The sequence below is a fragment of the Condylura cristata genome, unplaced genomic scaffold (genome assembly GCF_000260355.1).
Source record: "Condylura cristata isolate star-nosed mole 26May11 unplaced genomic scaffold, ConCri1.0 scaffold00013, whole genome shotgun sequence".
Classification (NCBI taxonomy): Eukaryota; Metazoa; Chordata; class Mammalia; order Eulipotyphla; family Talpidae; genus Condylura; species Condylura cristata.
In genome coordinates, this window is record NW_004567114.1 from 30,558,581 (window position 1) to 30,580,676 (window position 22,096).

Genomic DNA, 22,096 nt, shown 5'->3' on the forward strand with positions numbered 1-22,096 from the left:
AATATTCTACATCAGAAGAAAGTAAAGAGAAGGTAGCTTTTAAGCCACAAACATACAGCAGAGAGAACACTGGAAAGCTGTATAACTGCTCTTCAAATCAGCTGAATTTCATGGTATATGTGAATACATTAACTGTATATGGAAAAATGTATGCATGTGATGCCAGGAATAGAATCATCTGAAAATGAGGTAACAGTGGCCAGTGCTCATATATCTGGAGATAGTACCTGCTTCCACAAGCCAAAATGGAAAGTATCATGATTATAGAAACATTGGATAGAACACAGAAAGGTTTTGATTCAGAAGTGGGAAATTAATAACTCTAAAATGAGGACTTCTCCTGTCCCACCTAAATATACATACATACATACACACACACACACACACACACATATATATATGTGTATATATATATATATATATATATATATATATATATATATACGAGAGAGAGATGCCGTCATTCCTGAAATTTCAATATTAAGTCTATTTCTCACAAAATAGCTCTTTTAACATGTTTTAAAATATGTAAACACACCTAAAGAAGCAGAGCAGTAAGATATTGATTGCTTTAGTGTGAATTAGTTCATTAATTCTTATCTCCCACACTGACAACTCATTTAGAGAAAAAAAAAAAAACCAGTGGCATCTTACTGGCGTAAGAAATATTTGAAGGCAGCAAGCAGGAAGGACTAACCTAAAAGAAGAGGTGGAATTGCCAAAGATGAATTCAACCCTACCTCCTAATTTTACACAAGGTCAGCTCTGAAAGAAAAACAATTGCTAACATCCAATAGGAGCTCATTCCCAGCAAGATTTTATATCCCTTTTGTCTTATCACCAAATCTACTAAATGAGAACACTGAAGAATATTCCAGTCTCAATGTTTTGATGTGTCTAGTGTATAGTGGAGGAACACAGAATCTTTTATAAAATGTAGTCATAGAGAGCTGGCATAGTTTTACAAAAGGAAGGCATGCAGTGACCAGGTACTGCCAAACCTGGTCTCACAGGTGTCATTTTCTCTGTCTGTCCCTTCCAACTCAGTGCACAAATTACTGCAGCACACTGCAAATCTCCCCATGTCTCATTTCCCTTGCCCCCTTGTCTAGCCATGTACTATGAAAGTACATTTTTTTCTTGTTCCTATAACAATATTCTGTAAAGTTATATTACATTTTATTATACTGAGCTATGAACAGATTGATTATTTTTCTCACAATCTTGTATGTCCAAAATAACAAGACAAAAAAAAAAAAAAAAAGAGAGAGAGAGAGACCAATGATCAGGGAAAAGGGCCCCACATTATAATATGGACAGTTTCCTTCATGTTCAATCATTCTAGATGTCTGCTAATTACAATATCAAAGCAAAAAGGTAAGGTTCAATAATTGAGAAAGCAGACTGAAAAACATTAATAAAATCAACTTACATTAATAAGGTTTGGTTGAGAGGAGGAAAAATCATTTTTCAAAGTTGTAGCTAATTTGCAAAATGCCAGGACTGAAATGGACAAAACATTAAGCTATATGCTTAAAGATCTTCGTGTGAATGAGTAATAGTGAGTAACTTACATTGGCCTTAACCTTGCACCAAATATACTTAAAATCTCTGGGAAATATATTTTGAAATAATTAGTTGAAAACACTAGAGGGTAACCCCAAAAGGGCAGAAACTAGAGGGAATTTGATACCTGAAAGAAGGGCATTGAATTAGGTGAAACCCATTTTCACAAGTCATTTCCCAGGCTGCAAGAGTTGAGTGAAGAGAATTCACACAGAAAGCTACAGAGATGACAAGATTGAAATATACTAGATGTTGGAAACTGAGCAAAGAAATCCTGGAAGGGATGGGGTCACAGAGAAAAGAATCTCCAAATACATAGACTCCTCAAAGCATAATCCTCCGGAACTGTGTCTGTGCAAAGGACACACAGAGAGGGTTGGAAAAATGCAAGAACTAAAATGCTAAAAGAAATGGCGTGCTATTTCAGCTATTTTACACTATCCAGAAAGTTTAAAGCTTGAGTCCCATAAGGTGAAAGAGACTTAAGACGTCTTGGGCTTTCTACTGAAACCCCATGTTGGCAGTGTTTTATACATGAAAACTATGCCCTAGGACTATGGAATTAGCAAAGACTAAGCAGGAAAAGTAAAAATTTTTAAAAAGTCCCACTCTAAAAAAGCCTTTACAATTTTAAGGGGATAACCAGCAGTTCAATTGCCTGCTAGAACTAAAAAACCACATTTGATTATCTCAATAGATAAGGAAAAAAGCACATGTCAAAATTTAAGTTGCCTTGGTGGTGGACGTGCTGTGGTAACATGCAGCTGAAGAGACGTGAGTTTCTACCTCTGAAATATATATGGTATTTTATACTAACATTGCCACAATAAAAAAGGGCAATTAAAAGTAAAATAAAAAGTGCAAGGAAAAAATATTCGAGTCATTCTTGATTTAAAAAAAAAATAATAGGGCTAGAAAGAAATGTTCTCATTTGTGACAAAGTCATCTACAAAATGCCAGCAGCTAATATCATATTCAAAGAGGAAAAACAAAATTTCTTCCTCTTAAGATTGGTTCTGATGCAAGGAGGTTGATTCTACAAAACTTGGGACACAATAAAGTATGAAAAAGAACTAAAAGTCATAAATTTTAGAAGAGAAAAAGAAACTATTCATAGGCATCCTAATTTTCTACATAGAAAATCCTAAGGTGCTACAAGAACTCACATGACTTAAGGTTTACTATAAAGCAACGGTAATGAAGGCAGAAGACAGTTGCCAATGAAAGCAACTGGCATGATACAGAAAACAGAGCCACAGAACACAATTAACAGATTCACATACATGATCAACTGATTTCCAATCAAGGTTCCCAGGGGACCCAAGGAGAAAAGAAAGTCTTTTCAATAAATGGTGGTACAACTGAATTAGAGTGTAAGGGAAAAAATAATGCCGAGCCTATGAACTCAGATGCAAGAATGAATACAGTATAATTCCATTTACATGAACTTCCAGAATATGCAAAACGAATCTATGCTGTAAACAAAACAAAACATTACAGTTACTGCCTTTGGCAGCAGGGGACTGAGTGAGGAAGGACACTAGGGAACTTTTCACTGTGATGGAAATGTTCCATCCTCAATCTTGGATTGAGGTGCCAGTTATACAGAGTTGCAAGCATTTGCCAAACTCAAAATTCTTTATTTCTGATCTGTTCATCTCACTGCATATAAATTTCACCTCAATATTAAAATAATCAAGGCATGGAAGTGCAAGTGGCAATAGGGGATGGGGAACAGAACCCCTTAAAGAACAGGATAAGATAAAGATTCTAAGGAAGAGAACACGATCCTTAAGTTTTTTAAGACATTGAGGAATATGCTAAAAGTCTGGCCCCAAAACAAAAATCCAAAGTACAGTCAGGCATGAGCCAGCGGCAAGGGCCAATTCAGCTAAGATGATAATGAAAAAACAAAAACTCAATGAATAGGTAATAACACAAGATTGCCAGCTTTGGCAAATGCTTTAAATCTGGCAGACCAAACTAACGGACATTAAACAACAAAATACCAGCCAGTCCAACTTAAAACAGTAACTTTTTTAAAAAAGCATCTTTTAACACAATGCTCTTTTCATAGTTTCCATGATAGAAATTCCTGTTGAGTATGATCACATATACCAGAAACCACCCAAAACTCATTCTTACCTTCTGTGAAGCTTCCTGTTAGGGTTATTACCACAAATACTTTCCCCTCAGGCTCCAGGTCCACCTAGAAAGAGGGGGGAAAAATGAACATTACATTCTAATTTTAAATACTTTTTGTAGGTATCAAGTAATTCTTAAGAACTCCTCAACGTGCAAACAGTAGAGGGGCAAGAATTGTGGGATTTGAGTGTAAGTACAAAAATCTGTACAGATTGAAAGCAGACCAAAAAAGAAAAGAGTTCTCCCAGTGGCCCTTTCTCTTGAACTTTATTCTCTTTCAGATCTGCGAGATCAAGAACCACCCATAATTTCAGACATTATTTTGAGTCATCCTTATTTTATGTACACCATGTAGAAGCACAGCATTTTGATAAACCATATGCTAAGTGTATGAAACAGAGAAATAACAAGGTAGAAGGAAGTGAGCCCCTGGGCATGGGCACCTGCAAATGCTCAATTTTAGGAAGAAAATGAATCAAGAGGGGAGTGCTGTTGCTATACTATTCACCGGAATGTAATGCATCTTCAGGACCCACTAGGGAAGGCAGTCTCGTGAGGTTTCATTCACTGCTCAGCCTGTTCGGGGAGTAGCAACATCCCTGAAAGCTCTCATCTGTGAGCTGAGATTGCAAGTTGCACATCTGCGAATGATGTGCCAAGTCTCTCATAGATGCCAACCTCTGCATACAATCCCGGTTCCCAAGGACCCTGTGTCTGGCACCAGGATGGGCAGCACCATCCAGGCAGCTCAGATCAATGAGTCCACGCGGGCAGACTCTGCCCGCTTCAGTTGGTATGAACCTGGAACATCTCTAAGCCTTGGACTGTGGCTTCTATAGAATCCAAATACATGAATTTATCTTATCAGGTTGGCTCTATGGTCCCAGTTCTGCCTCTGACCCTTCATCTTACAAGAGTGAGGACAAGAGAAGAAGAGGCTGTGACAGAATGTTGAATAGGCTGCTAATCACATGATATGGCAGAAAAAGCTCCAAATGAGATCAGGACATGAACGTGACTGTACAGAAGGCTCTGGACTCTGGGCACGACCCCAGCCCACCCCAAGCTTCAGCCCAAGTGCCTGCAAATCCATGACATCATCCATGGAAGTCATGGATTCTGACATAGCACCTCAGATGCTCTCCAAGAACCTTAACACTTCTATTTAACTTTGCTATTATACCTGCTGGAGACAAAGACTTAAAGAAGAAGAAAGCACACACACACTGACCTTACTCTAGCTCACACCATACCTGATTATATACTTTTTCCAAATAAAAGATGCTTGTTTTGTATGAGCTGAACAAGTTTTATCTGTATTAGCCATCTATTCTTACCCACCCTCCTTTCCTCTGTGGAGAAATTGGTGTTAACCATGTGATTGCCACAATGGAGTCACTGGAAGTCAAATCTGCAACTGTATCATGACTACCACTAACTGAACAATATCCCCCTGACTACCTGAACACCACTTGTGAACCTTTATAGAACACTTCTGAAAATAGAGCTCTCTGGAGAGATGACTAAACAGGATGTCAGTCGCTAATTGTCTCCGTTCTCTGCCTTGACTTGTTTCAAGTCAAAAATATGTTATTTTTAAAAAGACACTCCCTCACCTTCAGCATAAACGCCTGCCCAAGAACACACACATGCACTCCCATTCGACCTCACAACATAAACTGGCACAGAAGAGGCTGCCTGCCTCGGGACAGACAGACTGCCAGAGAGCCTCCAATCTGCAGCCTGTTAACTCCCCGTTCCTGCTGACACTGGCCTAAGGGCCCACGAAGGAGTGATTCCACAGCCTGCAGGAGAGATCACTGCTGAGAAGCAGAAGTTCTTACAAGTAGAACTTATCATCTGCTTCCTCCTTTTCTTCTGGAGAAGCCAGGATCAAAGCTTACGTTCAAGACTCACCCCTCAGTCTGGTTGAGACCTCTGACCTTGGAACTGGGTTTTACACATGCAGATGGAAACGTATCACTAGGACATGAAAACTGCAGGGTGAGGTCTATACAATCAATTATTAGATAGAATAAAATGGACCAGAAAATACTAAGGGAAAGCACTAAGCTGTGAACCCTCTGATGGCAGGTTGAATGCATGTGTAAGGACATCTAAGTTTTAGTGTCAAAAGGCATTGCTCATGGTCTAGCAGAGACACAGTTTTTAAAATGTGAACTTACAGGTCACTATTCCCTGTACACTGTGCTTTTGGGCTCTTGTTACCTCTTCAGACCAGCAGCCAATGAGGCAGCTCCACAACTGGTCTATTTCATACCTGGGATTTCATAAAAAGGTCTTTCTCTAAGAGCAGAAATGGAGCAAGTGATACTTCCCACTCTTTGGCCCCTACAGCAGTAATGGATATTTCCCTCTAGATAGAACAGCTATCCCAGCATCTGAAAACAGTGCTTGAGCTTTATTCAGGAACTACTCCTTCCCTCACAAGGAGTGCAAATGGTTCGGCTGTGACCCACCCCGACTTCCAGAACAGGCAGGTGACCCAGACCTTACCCTTTACAGCGCTGAAAGTGCCCAGCCAGCATGTGTGTTCTGGAGCTGCCACTACTTGAGTAAGTGGAACTCCATACCCTCAGGAACTGGCAAGTTATTTCATTTAACCTGAGAGATCAACAAAACTCATTCTGGGTCTAGAAGCATAATAGGGAATGTAGTAAAAATTGCAGATATAAATACACATTACCTGTCTGAAGCTTCTTATCTAGGGATTTGGGGTTTGCAATCTTTCTGTCTGGAAAATCTTTTTTACTTGTTAAACTCCTCTTTGTTCATCAAGACTCAACTCAAAGCATCTTTACAGGGAGCCCTTCCCAGACTTCTTTTAGTCATTAGGCAACTCCATGCCCTTCTGGGACCATTGCTAGAATACCTCAAATGGTAGTTATTATGCCTTGCCAGAACCCTGACTTTATGGAATGAGTGAGTAAGTAGGAACATCCCAAAATCCTTCAGCAGCTTGACTAACTCTTCCTTCACCATGTTGATCAGTTTCCTCTAAATACACAATTTCTCCACATTCCCTTGAAATAATAGCAATCTGCATTTATAACCTGATTCTCACTGGTGAGAACAAGATTATCACCAACCTTGACCTTGACCGTGCCCTTTGCTGATACAGCTGCAGACTGCATGAGCTGGTTGAGCAGCCCCAGTGATCGAGGTTGAGTTTGCTATCAAGTAAAATCTCCACCTCCCTCTGTGCTGTTAGGCTCTGCTTTGCACATCCTCTGCAGTGGTTTAGCCCCCAATCCTAAGAGCTTTGTTCTGTTTTGCAGTATATCAACTTGTTACAGACCTCAAGGCTGCCTAGATCCCAAGTATGGTGGGCTCATTCACACTCCTCCTCAGCTTCATGGCCTCCCTTATCAGAGTCTAGGTTAGCTATGTCATGAGCAAGGACTGACAGAACAGCTAACAGAATAGGACTGGGCATGCACTTAACAGTCTTTCTGTGATAGCCCTGCAGAGATGAATGACTATATTTAAGCCCCTCTCTCCTACAAATCACTCCTCTTGGTAGAGGGCAACTCCTAGGATCTGGAGAAACCCAGAAAGGAAAGTTCTCTTTAAAAGGGTGTTATACACAAACACATAAACGAACAAAAATTCAATGTCAACAAATGATGCTACAGCCACTGAATGTCTATATACAAAAACACTATAACCTGTACAAAAATTCAAAATGGATCTACACCAATATGTAAAATCTGAGAAAACTTTAGGGCCTTGAGTCAGGCAAAGACTTCTTAGATATGACACCAAAAGCACAATCCGTGAAAGAACAAAATGACAAATTGGATTTTGTTAAAAATGTAATTTTCTACTCTTTAAAAGATAGAATCAAAAAGGCCAGCTATGAATTAGGAGAAAAATACTTATAAATCACACATTGTACATATTTGCAATCACTTACCGATCGCTTCAGAATAAAGAACTCAACAAAAATCAATAACAAGAAAACAATCCAACTTTAAAAAAATAGGTTTTTATCACTATATTGCCAAAGGAGAACTAGAGATGGCAAATAAATAGTCATGAACAGTTTAATGTCAATAGAGAAATGCAAATTAAAACCACAATGTATATCTATTAGAATGGCTAACACAAGCATGTATGACCTCTCAAAGCTTTTGTAAGAATGTGGAACAACTGGAATTCTCATACATTGTTGACAAGATTTCTATCACTTGGGAAACAGCTTGACATTTTCTTAAAAAGTTCTGTACACACCTCTCATTCGATGGAGATATTCCACTCCTAGGTATTTAAGAATAAAGAAAGCCTATGTCCATACAAAGACATATACACAAATATCAGAAGAATTTCTTTAAATCACTATTGCAGTGCACAATGGGCTAGTATACAACAACAAAAAATAATGCACTATTGATGTAATAACATAGAAGAATACGGAATCAAATATACCCCCCCTCAAAGAGAACATTATATGTTATTCTGTGTATATAAATGTCAGGAAGGGCAAACTAATCTATAATGGCAGAAAATATATCAGGGGCTGCCTGGGTATAGAGTAAGGGAAATGAGGTAGGTGGTGGGGAGGGATTAAAAGCAGGTCAGAGCATACCACAGCAATTAAATGGAGGAAGAATGCTCTTTATTTAATCAATAAAAAGAAAAAAAGGTGCTAGGACAGCATATGCAATGGAACGAAGTTGGACCACTATATCTCATATCATATGTAAACTTGAACTTCAAAATGGAATCACTGAACTAAACATAAGAGCTAAAACTCTTAGAATGCCATAAGTTGCCTGACCATAGGTTAAGCAATCATTTTTTGGTTATAACATCAAAAGTACCAGTAGCAACAACCAAAACCTGATAATATGATTACATCAAAACTTAAAACTTATGTGATGTAAAAACAAACAAATAAGTGTTTACACCTTGCTGCCCAAATATCCTTTCCAAAGGTGCCACTTTCATCAACTCGCCCCCATCAAAGCTTGGGTGGCTTCCCAATATCTTCAAAATAAACCACTGTGCACCATCTGGCTTTCCAGGCCACCTGGACTCCCCTTTTACTTCCTCCCCACTAATTCATCCAAACCTCTATTCTTGAAACCTGCTCTTCTAGTTAGACCTGTCTCCTCACTCCACTGCATAGTCACTACTTTGCTCAAGCTGTTTCTTCTGCTAGGAAAATCTTCCTCTCTTCACTTCACCTAGCCATTCATTCAAGGTTTTTCTGAAATATCCCTCATACTGGGATCACTGCCAGGTACTCAGGATTTCTTGTGTGCTGAGAGTAACTCCCCAGGGCTGCAGGTGGGGTGGTTAGTGGAGTGCACCTGTGAAGATGACGCTGAAAGCAGCAGCTTTTGCCAGAGATCGTACCATAGATCCCCACTGTCTCAAAATTCCCCTCAATTATTCCTGTAAAACTTATCCATGCCCTTGAACAAGTCCATGAAATTTCCTATACTTACAATTCATCACTTTCAGCAGGCCTGTAAACTCCATTCCAACAGGATCTGACACTTTTCTATTCCCCAAGGGGGCCTAGTAGCATTCTTGCAACCAATGAAATGCTCAACAATTATCTGTTGTTTGGTCTAATAAGCTAGAAGTGAGAGGTCCTCTCACCTCCTGCTGTGAAATTGGAATAATATTTGCTACAGTATAAAATACTTCTGTGATAGAACTTTGTGAAACATGCAAACACTACAAGGAGCCTCTGAGCCATACCAGCAGCCTAGGAGTTGCACAGGGACTCACTCAGGCCGTGTTCACGGGACATGCCTGCTGGGTCTCCAGCACCCCACATGCACTCTTAGCCAATGTGTGTTCTCCTTGGCATCACACTGAAGAAACTGAGCAAGTCCCTTTTCACCTGGCTTCATCTCCTCATCCATGAAACAAGAGCATTGTCTGAAACCTTTCTAACTCTACATGATTCTAAACAGGCTTAGTTAAAACCCTGCATAGAGGTCTCAACGGAAACACTCATTTAATTAACTGGTAATAATTCATAACCATTTCCCTTCATAAAAGGCATTAGAATTGATCATGATAGGAAACTTCTGACTACTTAATATTCATCTCAGCTTGGGATAAGCAAAGGGATCTAGCATATTAGAAGAAAACAACATCCTTTATTTGGGCAAAGGTAGAAGGTTCACCTGTATTCTAAGGGCCTAGAGCCAGACATCTGTGATACTCGGGTTCTTGGCTCTGTGCCTTGTTTTTATAACTTTCCTAAGTCTTACTCTAGGGATAAGTAACAAATGAACCAAGGGAAAAAAAAGGCAAACAAAGCATTTCATGGTTCTCTTCCAACCCAAACTGTCAGGTGTAAAAATGAGGACCTGAATTTCTAGAAGAAATAAAATTCCTACAGGATTGTACCAATAACTAACAAGGACACATGCAGCTGTTCTTTAATGATGAAAATAACTGCTACTGCTACTGTGCCCTGAGCTTCATCAACAGGCAGCAGCCCTGCTCGGACCCCGACTTACATTTGCTCTCCCCTTCATCACTTGCAATGAAGCTTTATCACCACCATTGTGCAGAAGAGAGACCAGAGGATCAGGGGGGTCATGGAATGGCCCGAGGTCACAGCACCAAAGATCAAGCCAAGTTCCAGACTCAGGGAAGATCCGCCACCAGTTCCACACCAGCTTCCCTCAGGGCTGAGACTACATCCACCTGAGGTCACTGCAGGCTTGCCCCCTGCCTGCCAGTCCAGCCCACTTCTAGCATGTTAGGCCATCGTATCACCTGTCTCCCTGGGAACCTGGGCAAGACTCAGGCCCTCAGCACGTGAGGAAGCTCTGCCAAATGCCAGTCATTGGCATCCAGCCTCACCAGCCTCGCCTCCTTCTGTGAGGCCAGTGGAAGTGGCGCTGGCCTAAAGATGTCCCTCCATGACCCCTGATGTGGGCATCAGCAGGGGCTACTAGGCACAGCAGATCTGTGCTGGGGCTGGTGAATGTAGTGGCCTCTCAGCTGGGAAGGAGCTAAAAGGAAAGGGAGGTAAGCAATGCTATCCCACCCTTCTGCTGATTTCTACTTTCATCCCTATACCAAATCAGATGCTAAAAACACACTAAGCAGTGTAAGAGATTACCAACTTTCTGAGAAAGATGATGGCCAAACAGAACAGAGAAGTGAAGCCTACCAGTCTGAAGTTTCGCATGAAGGCACCATTGTTTTAGGGAAGACATCTTTTCTTGCCAGGGCTGGAAACCACTGTGGTCAGAGATGACAGGGGTGAGAGGAGCCCCAGCTGTGACCACATTCTGGTATGTTCTACCTGCCACTTGGCAGGTCTCCTGCTTCTGCACCTCAAAAATGAGGGTGAATGAAAGCTTTAAATGCTTTTCATATTTAATATTTGATGATTCCAAGTCAAAAACATTTTCTAAACTCCACAGAAGTCATTTGAAGACTATTACAGAATATGCCTCTAAAACACATCCTTTGGGCTCAAAATAACTTTCCCACACCCAGCTAAACAACATTACTATTACTATTCACTTAAATTTACTATTTAAGTGAACATTACTTAAATAGTACATTACTATTTAACATTACTATTCACTTAAATTTACAATCATTTCAATTCAAAACCCATCACCCCTACATTCAAGTAGATGTGTTTCTTCTGACAAAATTACATTTTTTTTGTAATCAAGTTAATTTTTCAAAATTTCTCTGCCCGTATGAAAAATCAGGAAGAAATAGTCAAGATTGGCTATCTTTTGGGACAAAATACCTTTTCTATGCCAAAGAGAGATTTAAGAGTAGAAATGATTTCTGTGTGCTATGAGTACTGTGTCTGTGTATGAGAGAGAGAGAGGAGAGAGAGAGAGAGATTTCCAATATCTGAGGGATTGAAGTAGAAATTAAATGAGTGATACCTTAGGCTCTTCACATCAGTCCACTCAAATTCCTCTCCCTTTCCCTCCTTGGTAGTTGAATTCTGTGCCTGATCTACATGACCCCCTCTTTGTGAATGGACCTGAGGTGTCTCCCCTGTCTATGGAGAGCCCCAGAACTGGAATTGCCACTCCCTGATGGACCCAACAGACAGGCTGGGTTCTGAGGAAGGAAAGCTCCATCCCCTTCCACAAGCCAGCAGAGGCCTTCTAGTGCCCTCTAGAACAGACAAGGCACCCTGCCCCTCCTGCAGGAAGTTATCGCCAAGGACCTCATGATGGGGCGGCATGAGAAAGAGTGGAACCACAAGAAAGTATTCCCTCTCCATATTGTGCATCCCCCACATCAAAGGACACTTCAAAAGGGCACCTTCTGCCTGCTCCTAGCCCTTCTCTTTTCTACTTGGCAGACTCTTCCAGAAGAGCATATTCTCATCCTTGCTGGAGATATCAAACAAAAGTGCCAGTGTCCATCTGACCATGACTGGAGCTCCCTCTTTGTTCACAGCTTTGGTGGGTGGCCTGGGGAGCTGTCACTCTCACAGGAGGTGCCTTCCCTGAGGGGAAACTCGTACCACTAAGGAAAGCTTCAACAGGTGAAAGGCGAGTCCACTGTGAATCAGGAGCACGTTGTGAGGAGAAATAAGACCAGCATCAGACCACACTGATAGTGTGGGTAGCGAAAGCTCACACAGGGCAGTGAGAGAGGAGGGAGGAGGAACCTGAGGAAGAAGTGCACCTTGTTTAGGCAGCCCAAGTGGCATGCCTAGCGGGTTTTGTTTATGTAAATGAATGGAGAATAACTTAAGAGGGACTTTTTTTTTGTACTAGACCATGGAATGGGGAAGAGAGATGGTCTAGACATAGAAAATGTTTCATAAGGGTGAGGTAAACAGAAATTAAAAGCTATATAAAAAGCACACACAAAAGCAGTAGCAAGGCCAAAGGACTACTGAGTCTGGGGCCTGGTGATTAGGGCTCAGCAAACCATGGCCCATTTGGGTCAATTTCAGCTACCATCTGTTTGTGGCTGATTTTGCACTACCAGGCAGAGATTAGCAGTTATGAGAGACCCTATGGTCCACTCAGTCAAAAATATTTACTATTTGGATGTTTATTTAAAAAAGGATGCCAACCTCTCATTGTCATTAATCAACTAGGGAACTCAATGGGAAGGGACATGTGTTCAAATTTGGACACAGAGATACCCAAACATGTAAAAGTAATATAAAAAATGTATATGTGTGTATGTGTATGCGTATGTGCATGTGTATGTGTATATGTATATGTATATGTATTGCTCTCTGTCCCCAGTTCTAAACACAGAGCTTCTGAAACTCTTGCCATTTCCTAAGTGATAAGAACACTGGGAGCATCTCCTGTTCTAATATTTGCCTTTGACCCTTGATCCAGGCTCCTGAAGCCCCTTGTAATTTCCTGGATGTTAGAAGTGTCTTATGTCCTAAGAAGAAGCTCTAATTAGCCGCCAGACAGGCCACAGCATGGTGGGAATCTTGTATTTTCAGTCCCCAGCTGCATTCTCTTGAGAAGAGCTGGGAACTGAAAACTGGAGATAATGACTGATCATGTTCCCATAAAGTCCAAAAGTACAGGGTTTGAAAAGCTCCATGATGGAGAACAAGTGGAGCTACAGGGAAAATGTAGTCGAGACAGAACAGGGAAACTCCACGCCCCTTCTCACACACCTTGACCTCTACATCGCTTTCATCTTGATGTTCTCTGTATCTCTCATCATAATCCCTTTATAATAAGGTAGTCAGCATAAGTAAACCATCTTCTGAGTCTCTCTAGCTAATCAACCAGACCTGAGGAGACGTCATGGAAACCTCCATTTTATTGCCAAGTCAGACAGAAATGGGTGACCTACGGCCCTTGCAGTCTTGTTGACCCGAGGCCCTCCTCAGCTTAAAAGATCTGATGCTATCTCTGGATAGACAGTGTCAGAATTGAGTTAAATCGAAGGACATCCAGTTGGTGTCTTGAGGAATTGCTTGGAGTGGGGAAAACCCAAACATATTTGGTGATCAAAAGTGTGAGAGTGAAGAAGAAGACAGGAAGGAAAGGCACTATAGAGAAGAACTGGGTTTTCCCAACACAAGAGAACTGTGGGTATATTGGTTTGTCTTGTTTTGGGGACTTTGGGTTTTTGTTTTTTTTTTTTTTTCATTTTAAAACATGTGGCAAAATATTAAAAGTAACTGTGAAGATAGGATTAGAGCTGTGATCCTAGATGCAAAAAAAAAAACACAAACCAATCACTGGAAAGGGGTAAATGAGAACTCAAATCCATACCAGAGAAAAAATCCAAAAGGTGTGAGGAATTACCCAAACACTACTGGTCTCAATGTGTCTGGGAGAAAGGATCTTCAAAAAAAGAAGCCACATCCTAGAGGTAGAGGGAGATCATCTCCTGGGGTCCCGCGCATGGAAGTCAGGAGGCAACAAACAGATTTCCTCCATGGCGTTCACAGAGCTTAGCAGCTGTGTTGGAAAGCCCCTCTTCATACTAAAGTCCATCTATTTCCCTGTGCCTTCCTAGCAAGTTGAATTCCACCTCTAAAATTTAGCCTGCCAAGATAAAGACACACAGAGAAGAACATGTAGGTTACTAAACTGTGCCGTTTAAGTGATTTGGAAGGTAAAGAGAAATGTAAGCTGGGCTTTCAATGCCAAGGATTTAAATTTAAGCCCCCAAAACTAGAATAGGAATAGTAAAGGGCAGACCGGAAGACAAGGCCACAATGGACTGGAGGGAGTATAGTCAAGAAGGTACTCACAGGGTACAGATTTGCAGTGGAGAAAAGGAAAGGAAACATTGCAAAGGGAGTTCAGTATGACTTGGGGGCTTAAGGATAGGGATGGTGGAAAGTTAAAAAAAAAAAAAAGGACTCCAGTATCTAAAAGTCCTAAGATTTACTCTTGAGGAAATAAGCAATCTAAGAGGTCAGTTGGTTTAAGATGATTCTAATTTTTAAACATATTGATTATATAGAGAGATAGATAAATCTATATAGATACAAAGGCTGGCAAATACATACACACACATATATACATATATATATAAATATATACATACATACATACATATACATATATATATATATAAAAGAACCTGAAACTTGAAACACAGGCCTAGTAGAGTTCTACAAGTCACCCATTCAAGGACAAATGAACAAGACAAATGACCCAGGAACAGAGGGTATAGTTCAAAGAGCAAACGATCAAGGACAAAAGCCACTGTTAGAAGATGAGAGGAAGCAGAAGCAGCCAAAGAAAGAGAGCATACAGAGAGGCATTATATCCATGCCATGTGCCCTGAACAATTGCAACAGTTTTTTCCCATTTAACTTCACAACTGCCTTTGAGTGGAAAAAAAAAAAAAAGCATCACCATCATCTGTGTTATACATCAACCAGTGGGAAATGATGTCATAAAATGAAGGCAGGTAAAACTACCTGGATGTTAGGGCCTGGACCACCATTCTCACCACCCCATAAACAGAATCCTAACACATTTTTGGCTTTTAATAAGCCCAGTGAATAAACTGCCACACAAGTGCATTTCATGAAGATCTCCTGCCCATTCTCTCACCTCTTCCTAAATCAACTTTTGCCTGCTCTCAGAACCTGGTAACCACAGTGGCAACCCAATCAGGTTTCCAGCCAGGTGGTCCTCCTGATGGCTGACCAGTTTCCGAACATCATTTGGAATAAAAACCAGAACTGCTTCCAGAGGCAACAGGCTGGCAGCACTCTGAGCAGGCTGTCAAGCCGAACGAGTCAAAGCTACTTGGGGTCTTGGGACGGAGCAAAGACCTGAAACTAAACACCCACCACCTGCCTCCCAGCCCAAGTGCAAAGCGAAGGTGCTAAAACATCTTTACAGCCTCCTTTAGAGGCTTTTCACTCAATAAAAATGCACCCACACATTTTCTTCACTTCACTCAAACTTAATACTTTCTCTGGTCCCCAAATCCTGCTTTCTTCTAAAATAGCTAACATGATCCCCAACCCCCAGTCTTGTCTTTTCCTATAATGAACTGCTTTTTAATATTTCTACCTGTTTTTTTTTTTCTATCTAGAAGCTCTTAAAAATGCCTTCATTGAATAGGGGGTAGTTTAGGACAGTAAAACGATTCCAAATGATACTGTCAATGGCAGGTACACTAAGCATTTTTCAAAACAAATAGAACTTAATGGCACTGTGAATCTGAATGCATCCAGCTAACTAAATAAAAGAAAAGCATTTAGGGAGGCAAGAGGTACCAGATTGGAATGCAGACAGTAACAAGAGAATCCAGTGTATTAAAGGTATGAAAACACTTCACTTTAGGGAGTGAGGGAACAAGTGCCAGCCTAAGTATCTTTGGAAATGAATGGAGACTCTAAGGCTGAAGACAAAGGAACTTCACATAAGCACAGCACTCCAGCTGGAGATTCATCCTAAACTAACTCTGCAGGCAAGGAAACATGGTGCATGATAGGAAGTAAATACAAACCATGGTGCATCAGTGTTGCACTAGAGCAGGACTTTGCAGACAAGCAAGGAAGAAAGGCTAGAGCAGTGACCTGGGGTCAGGGGCATCAAGAAGAAGGTACCAGACATAAAATCTAGTTTTTTGTTTTCTCCACTGAGAGGACCTAGAAGCAACAACATCCCAATAGCAAAAAGGACCCCCAGAACTTGTTCTCTGATAAAAGAAATTAAGATTTCTTGGGAAATGAGTGATCCCAGGGCTTGGGCAAGGAATATGCAAAATGATCCTGGAGCATACATAGCACCAGAAAATAATAAAGTAGTAGTAGAAAAAAAATTGACAAGGATACTGTTGTGTCATGCCACCAAAGGATATTGCAGCCATTGGGAAGAGCGCCCAAAGGCCAAAACTGGAGCAGTTTTGAGCAACATAATAATGTAATATTAGATTATAAACTGAGGTGTGAAAAAAAGATTCATAAGGCCACACTGAGATAAATGAATGAATAAATAAATACATGGGGGTAAGAGGGAGCCAATCTCCTACATAATTTGTGTACCTTCTTCTACCCTCCAGGAGGGGGTGTCTACTGTTCCATACTGTGCAAGAACAGCCTTGCACAGTGGCTTTCTCTGGAAGAGCACTGTGTGGGGATGTGGGGAGGAAGGGCAAGAAGTCTGACAAACACTAGCCCCTATCACTGCTCCTATCAACAGTAGCGTCATGTTGATAGTACGTGTACATGGAATGTGTAATGACATAATTGATGTGGTATAATGAAACAGAACAAGCTACCTCTGTAGTCTTCTTCCCCAAGCCCCCGAAGTCTTGTCTAACCACAAGAGAATTAACATACTACCAGAAGAGTCTACAAAGTACTCAAGCTTTTAAATTCACTCAAAATAAGGAATTTATTACCACAGTCAAAAGAAGCCTAAGGAATTTTGACCACAGTCAAAGGAAGCTCAAGGAGACATGATAGCTACAACAGATACAATATAGAATCTGGATGGGGTCTTGATATGGACAAAGGATGTTGAGCAAAAACTAAAGAAATCTGAATAGACTATGGAGTTAGTCATAATACATTATTACTGGTTCTTTAGCTGTGACAAATACCATATTAATATAAAGCATTAATAACTGAGGAAATTATAAATGCTAAACTATCTTCATAATCTTCATGTAATCTGAAATTACTCTAAAATAAAGTCTGTTGAAGAAAATGATAAAATGGCCTCCATTAAGTCCAAAATCCAGGTAATTCTTGAATTTGAATTAGCACCAATACTACAGGAAGGAAGCCAGAAGTAGTGGTGCAGAATCCATGACCTTTTCAGACTGTGTATGTAACATTGCCACATTAATGCTAAGTCACCCCTGTTCCCAACTTTGAGCCAGTTTTCTGTGCCATTTTGTGTTACTCTACCCAGAGAAAACTTGAGGCTTTTTCAGAAGTATTCCCACTCCCTCTCTTCAAATTTTTCTCAGGCAAGCTATGGGTGAAATGTCTTCCCTTCAGCTACAAGTGGTAGTGGGGACAGTAGGAGGAGAAGTGGGGGAAAAAGAGAACACAGAAAGGGTAGAGAGAAGAAAGACAAAGAAATCAGCCACACGCTGCAAACTACCAGCCAAATTATGAGTAATTTTTCTGGAGCTCAGACAGTGTAACGCAGATGACATCATGCCCATTCCATTATCTGATTTCATAAAGAGTTACAGAAAACCTGAAAAGGAGCTTCTCACCCAAAAATGGGATAAAGACTTGGAGTAGGTTTTCAAGAGGGCCTGGCCTTTCATTTGTCTCCCTGATGCTAAGGGAGTGGAGGAACCCCAACCTGAGGCAAAACACCCCATGTCCTGAACACAAATGCAGCTCTAAGCACAGGCCTAGTATATCAGCACCTTTAATCAACTCAGATGACTGCCTCTGAGGCCCACCTAAGTTTGGTAACCACTGTAATTATCCCTCCTTCACTGTTCTCACCACTCTGTTTCTCTTAGGTGCACCCAACACCCTAAGAAACCGAAAAATTGGTTTTAAATAGTAGGATTTCTAATTTAAAAAATAGAAATTTCTGTTTATAGAACACATTATCTATGCACTTTAAAAAAAAGGTATGGTTTTACTTGAACTTTATCACTTTCTTATTCATTTTTTATTTTCAATCCACTTGAGTTTCTATATATAATCTAAGTCTTCTGGCGGAACTACTCCCACAGCTTATGCATTTAAGAGTTAAAATGTAGTATTTTGGAACTGATTTCAAAGTCAAATGCCTAAGAAAAGGAGACTGCATTCATGGTTATCTGTATATATGCACTATATTCCACAAAACAGTGAGTTGAGGCCCTCCCTGGTGGCGCAGTGGGTTAAAGCACAGCACTAAGAAGCTTAAGCCACTTCCGCATGAGTTCGATTCCCCGCCTACCCCGGAGGTGACCACATGGCGTGGCAGACCTCTCCTGACCCGCCCGCTGCTCCCCTCAGCAGTGTGCTTTGTCGATCTGCCTGTTCTGCTCCCCACTCTGTCTCTGGTGAATCCTCTCACCCTCCACGTCTCTGGCCTGTACCCCAGCTCTGTATGAATAAATAAATAAATCTTAAAAAAAAAAACAGTGAGTTGACAGCAATTTATGTAATAAAAGTTTTGAAATATTTATGTAATAAAAGTGTGAAATGTAAATAGAAGTGTGAAAAAGGAGAATGGGGAACATGAAATAGAAAAACAAGGCCATGGCCAAGTGGAAGGTTCAGCTTAGCTTTTGTTAAAGCTAAGTTACAAATTTGAGTCTAAAGTTTGATGCAAAGCCAAAAGGGAACCAGTGTGACAGATATAAGTCATGTTAACCATCACTGAACCACACTCCCTTGTCAGGAAGAGCAGAACTTCAAGACCCTTGGGTCTCAAGAAATGGCGCTACTGCCGTGGCTCTCAAAGCATGATCCCCAGACCAGCAGCATCGGTGTCCTCTAGAAGTGCTGTAGCAATACAGAAAGTCAAGTCCAACCCTTAACCTGATCAATCAGAAACTCAGGCAGAGACCTGAGTTTTAAGGCCTGCTGGGTTTTAAGAAGCCTTCTAGGAGATCCTGTTACTTGAGTTTCAGAACAACTGCTTTAGTGAGTCTTTTTATCAGGTGCATTCAGTAGTGACAAAAATGCTCAGATATATCCCAACAATGTCATTTATGTACTCTGCACAGCAAATTCCAGTCATGTTCTTCAGGGTAAAGAAGGCAATGTAGGTTTACAAAACCCAAAACCATATGATCTTGAGTGTTGAAAGGAAGCAGGAGATATTTCCCAGGGACTAGTACATATCAGATAGAGTTCTACATATTTTTGGATAAAGAATGATGAATGAATGCATGCTGCATGCATGCCTGTATTGCCAAATGTCCTTCAAACAACTCTTCATAAATACTAATATTGTCAGCTGTGCTTTGGATTCTTACAGACACTTTCAAAGGCTGCAAAAAAAATTATAAAATAAAATTACAATTTATAATTAAATATGTCCACTTTAATTTTTTTTAAGCATTTGTGAAAGATGTTCCAACTTCCACAGCACACTCCAACTATCAGCCCATTTCAGCTGCACAGCTGGGAGGTAATTAGTACCAGCCCCGGTCTTGCAGAAGGAAGCTGCCTACAGGAGGGTTACAGGAGCTGCCAGAGGGCGCAGCAGCATGAAGTCCTCTCACCTCTGGCCTAGATGTTCCTCTGTTATTTCATAAATATCCACGTGCTTGTTGGTCAGTGACTCCACAAATTTGGCTCTGCCTTGAAAGGCTTTCCTTACAAGTAGATCTGGAGAAGACGTCTCATCTCAGCACATGGCAGAAAGCTGATGGGCATGAAGCCGCCAGAGGGGCACAGTACTCCAGCCTTCTCCCCATCTGATGGACACCCAAGAGGCTCAAAGGCAAGATCATCAGAGCAACACATGGCTTCTCTGTTAACAATAACAAACACTGGCAACAGAGAGCTGTGGAGAAGAGCACTGTGAGTGTCAGGAACCCATGGCAGACTCTGGAATTTGAGGGTACCCTCAAGCCCACAGAAGACGAACACTGCTACTCAGCCTGCTCGGTTTTAGCCTCCTCTGGCTCTCTCCCTAGAAAACCTGAACTCTGCATCCCCTCTCATGAGTCTCTCTGCCACACAGAAGCTCCTGCAAGGAGACCAGGTGAAGCAGCTGGAGTCCAACTGGCTAATACAAAATCTGCAGTCATTACAAGAAAGCCACAGCAGCCACAGCAGAAGACCAACCCTCTCTGGACAGACATATTCCTTTTAGAATCACTTCAGGTCACAGCACCTCCAATAGGGGTCACAAATAGCAATCATCCAGTTATTCAACCAGCAGACCTTTTTGAGCACTACATGTACCAGGCATCAAGTAGGGTGCTGAAAATGGGGAGATCACGGGAGAAGAGCAGCACCCATGGTCATGCCCGTGTCTCCTACATATGACCTGGCCCACAGTGACCTCACCCACAGTGACCTCACCCACAGTGACCTCAATAGTGGTTACATCAAGGCTGACCTCTGACACACACAGGCAATAGCCACATCGCAACAACTCGTATTTGTTTTCCTGGGTGCGTGTCCTCTGAAGAGGTTGAGACGTGAACATTCAGATTGGCATAAAGTCAGGCATGCCCTGCTGGTGGCTGGGTTTAGTGCAGGTTTTCTACATCCTCCAGTGTGTCTCTTTTCCCACTGTTCTGTCACAGCTTTGTCACACCTTCTGCCTTCTTTTAGCACTACAGAATCTGAGATTCTCTAATCTTCAAAGTAGGAAAGGCTTATGATCCTTGGGTCACTAGTTTCAGAAACAGGGAGAGGATGAAGCAGTAGAATATGTGGAATGTGGATATATTCACGAAAATACAAAAATACTTGTTTCAGAAACTTCACATTTAGTGTACCTTACTGCTCTACCTTAGAGAAGCCCACAGCAGAAGGGGCCACTTCCTGGGATGTACGGGCGCTGTCAGTGAGCTGAAAGCTGGGGAGTCCTCTAGTTCTAGGGTCCAATGTTCTTCAATATAATAATAAGAGCTCTAGAGCCCTAAATGACTCAAAATCTTTGGTAACTGAGGATGTATAAATAAATCCATAAACATGAAATATAGAAGTGCTAAATAATCACTGGTTGTATGAAAGGTCCAAATTAGTGCCAATCTGGGTATAAGCTTCTCTGACTAATAAATACCATTCATATTTCCTAAGCAATTAGCAATACAGTTGAAGTGACTGAACTTATATCCAAAAACCTGTCAACTCTGAGGTGGTAGTCTTCAAAACGCTGGGGTTCAGGTTGGGGTCCACATGCTCACCAGTTAATCTGCAACATGTACCACCCTCCTTAGGGACGGCAGCCAAAAAAGAGAATTAACAAAACATTCTAATTTGGAATCTGGCTCCTCTCCTGTTTTATTTTCATATTCATAATTGTCTTTTCTCAAAGAAATAAAGCAAATAAAAAAGGTGCATGGCCACAGAAATTATTTTCCCAAAGTAGTCATCTGTCTAGTTGTTTACTTTCAATCTCTGCAGAGTTTGATTTTTTCCTTATTTGGAAGGAAAAAGCCAAACTTTGGCAATATGCTAATCCTTTTCCTTTTAGGTGTCAAATATGAACAGAAAGGATTCCCTAGTAAGCTAGGACTTCACACACCTTCCAAAGTTGTGTGATCTGGCCCTCCTACACATTATGGAAGGATCAGGCCTTATTTGCAAAGAGCAATCACCGTCTCGCCTCTGACAGTCCTGGGAGGCAACATGCTATCATTCCTTTAGGGAGATTGAGAAATGGAGGCAAAAGGTAAGATAGAAGTTGTAGAACAGGGCTGTGGTATCTCCTAAGTTTCAGTCCCTCTACTTACCGCTTTCTTCTCTCTGTGGTGTTTTAAGTCCTTACACCCTTCCTTTCCCGCCACCGCCTGA

General features: G+C 41.1%; 1 protein-coding gene across 1 annotated transcript in view; it reads right to left on the reverse strand.

Moving 5' to 3' along the window:
* PRKCH (protein kinase C, eta) overlaps positions 1 to 22,096 on the reverse strand; it is a 199,480-nt gene that overhangs the window by 138,335 nt on the left and 39,049 nt on the right. Inside the window, exon 2 of the mRNA XM_004681808.2 lies at positions 3,712 to 3,775. Within this exon, the coding sequence (XP_004681865.1) occupies positions 3,712 to 3,775 (64 nt within the window). The remainder of the gene's footprint in view (positions 1 to 3,711; positions 3,776 to 22,096) is intronic.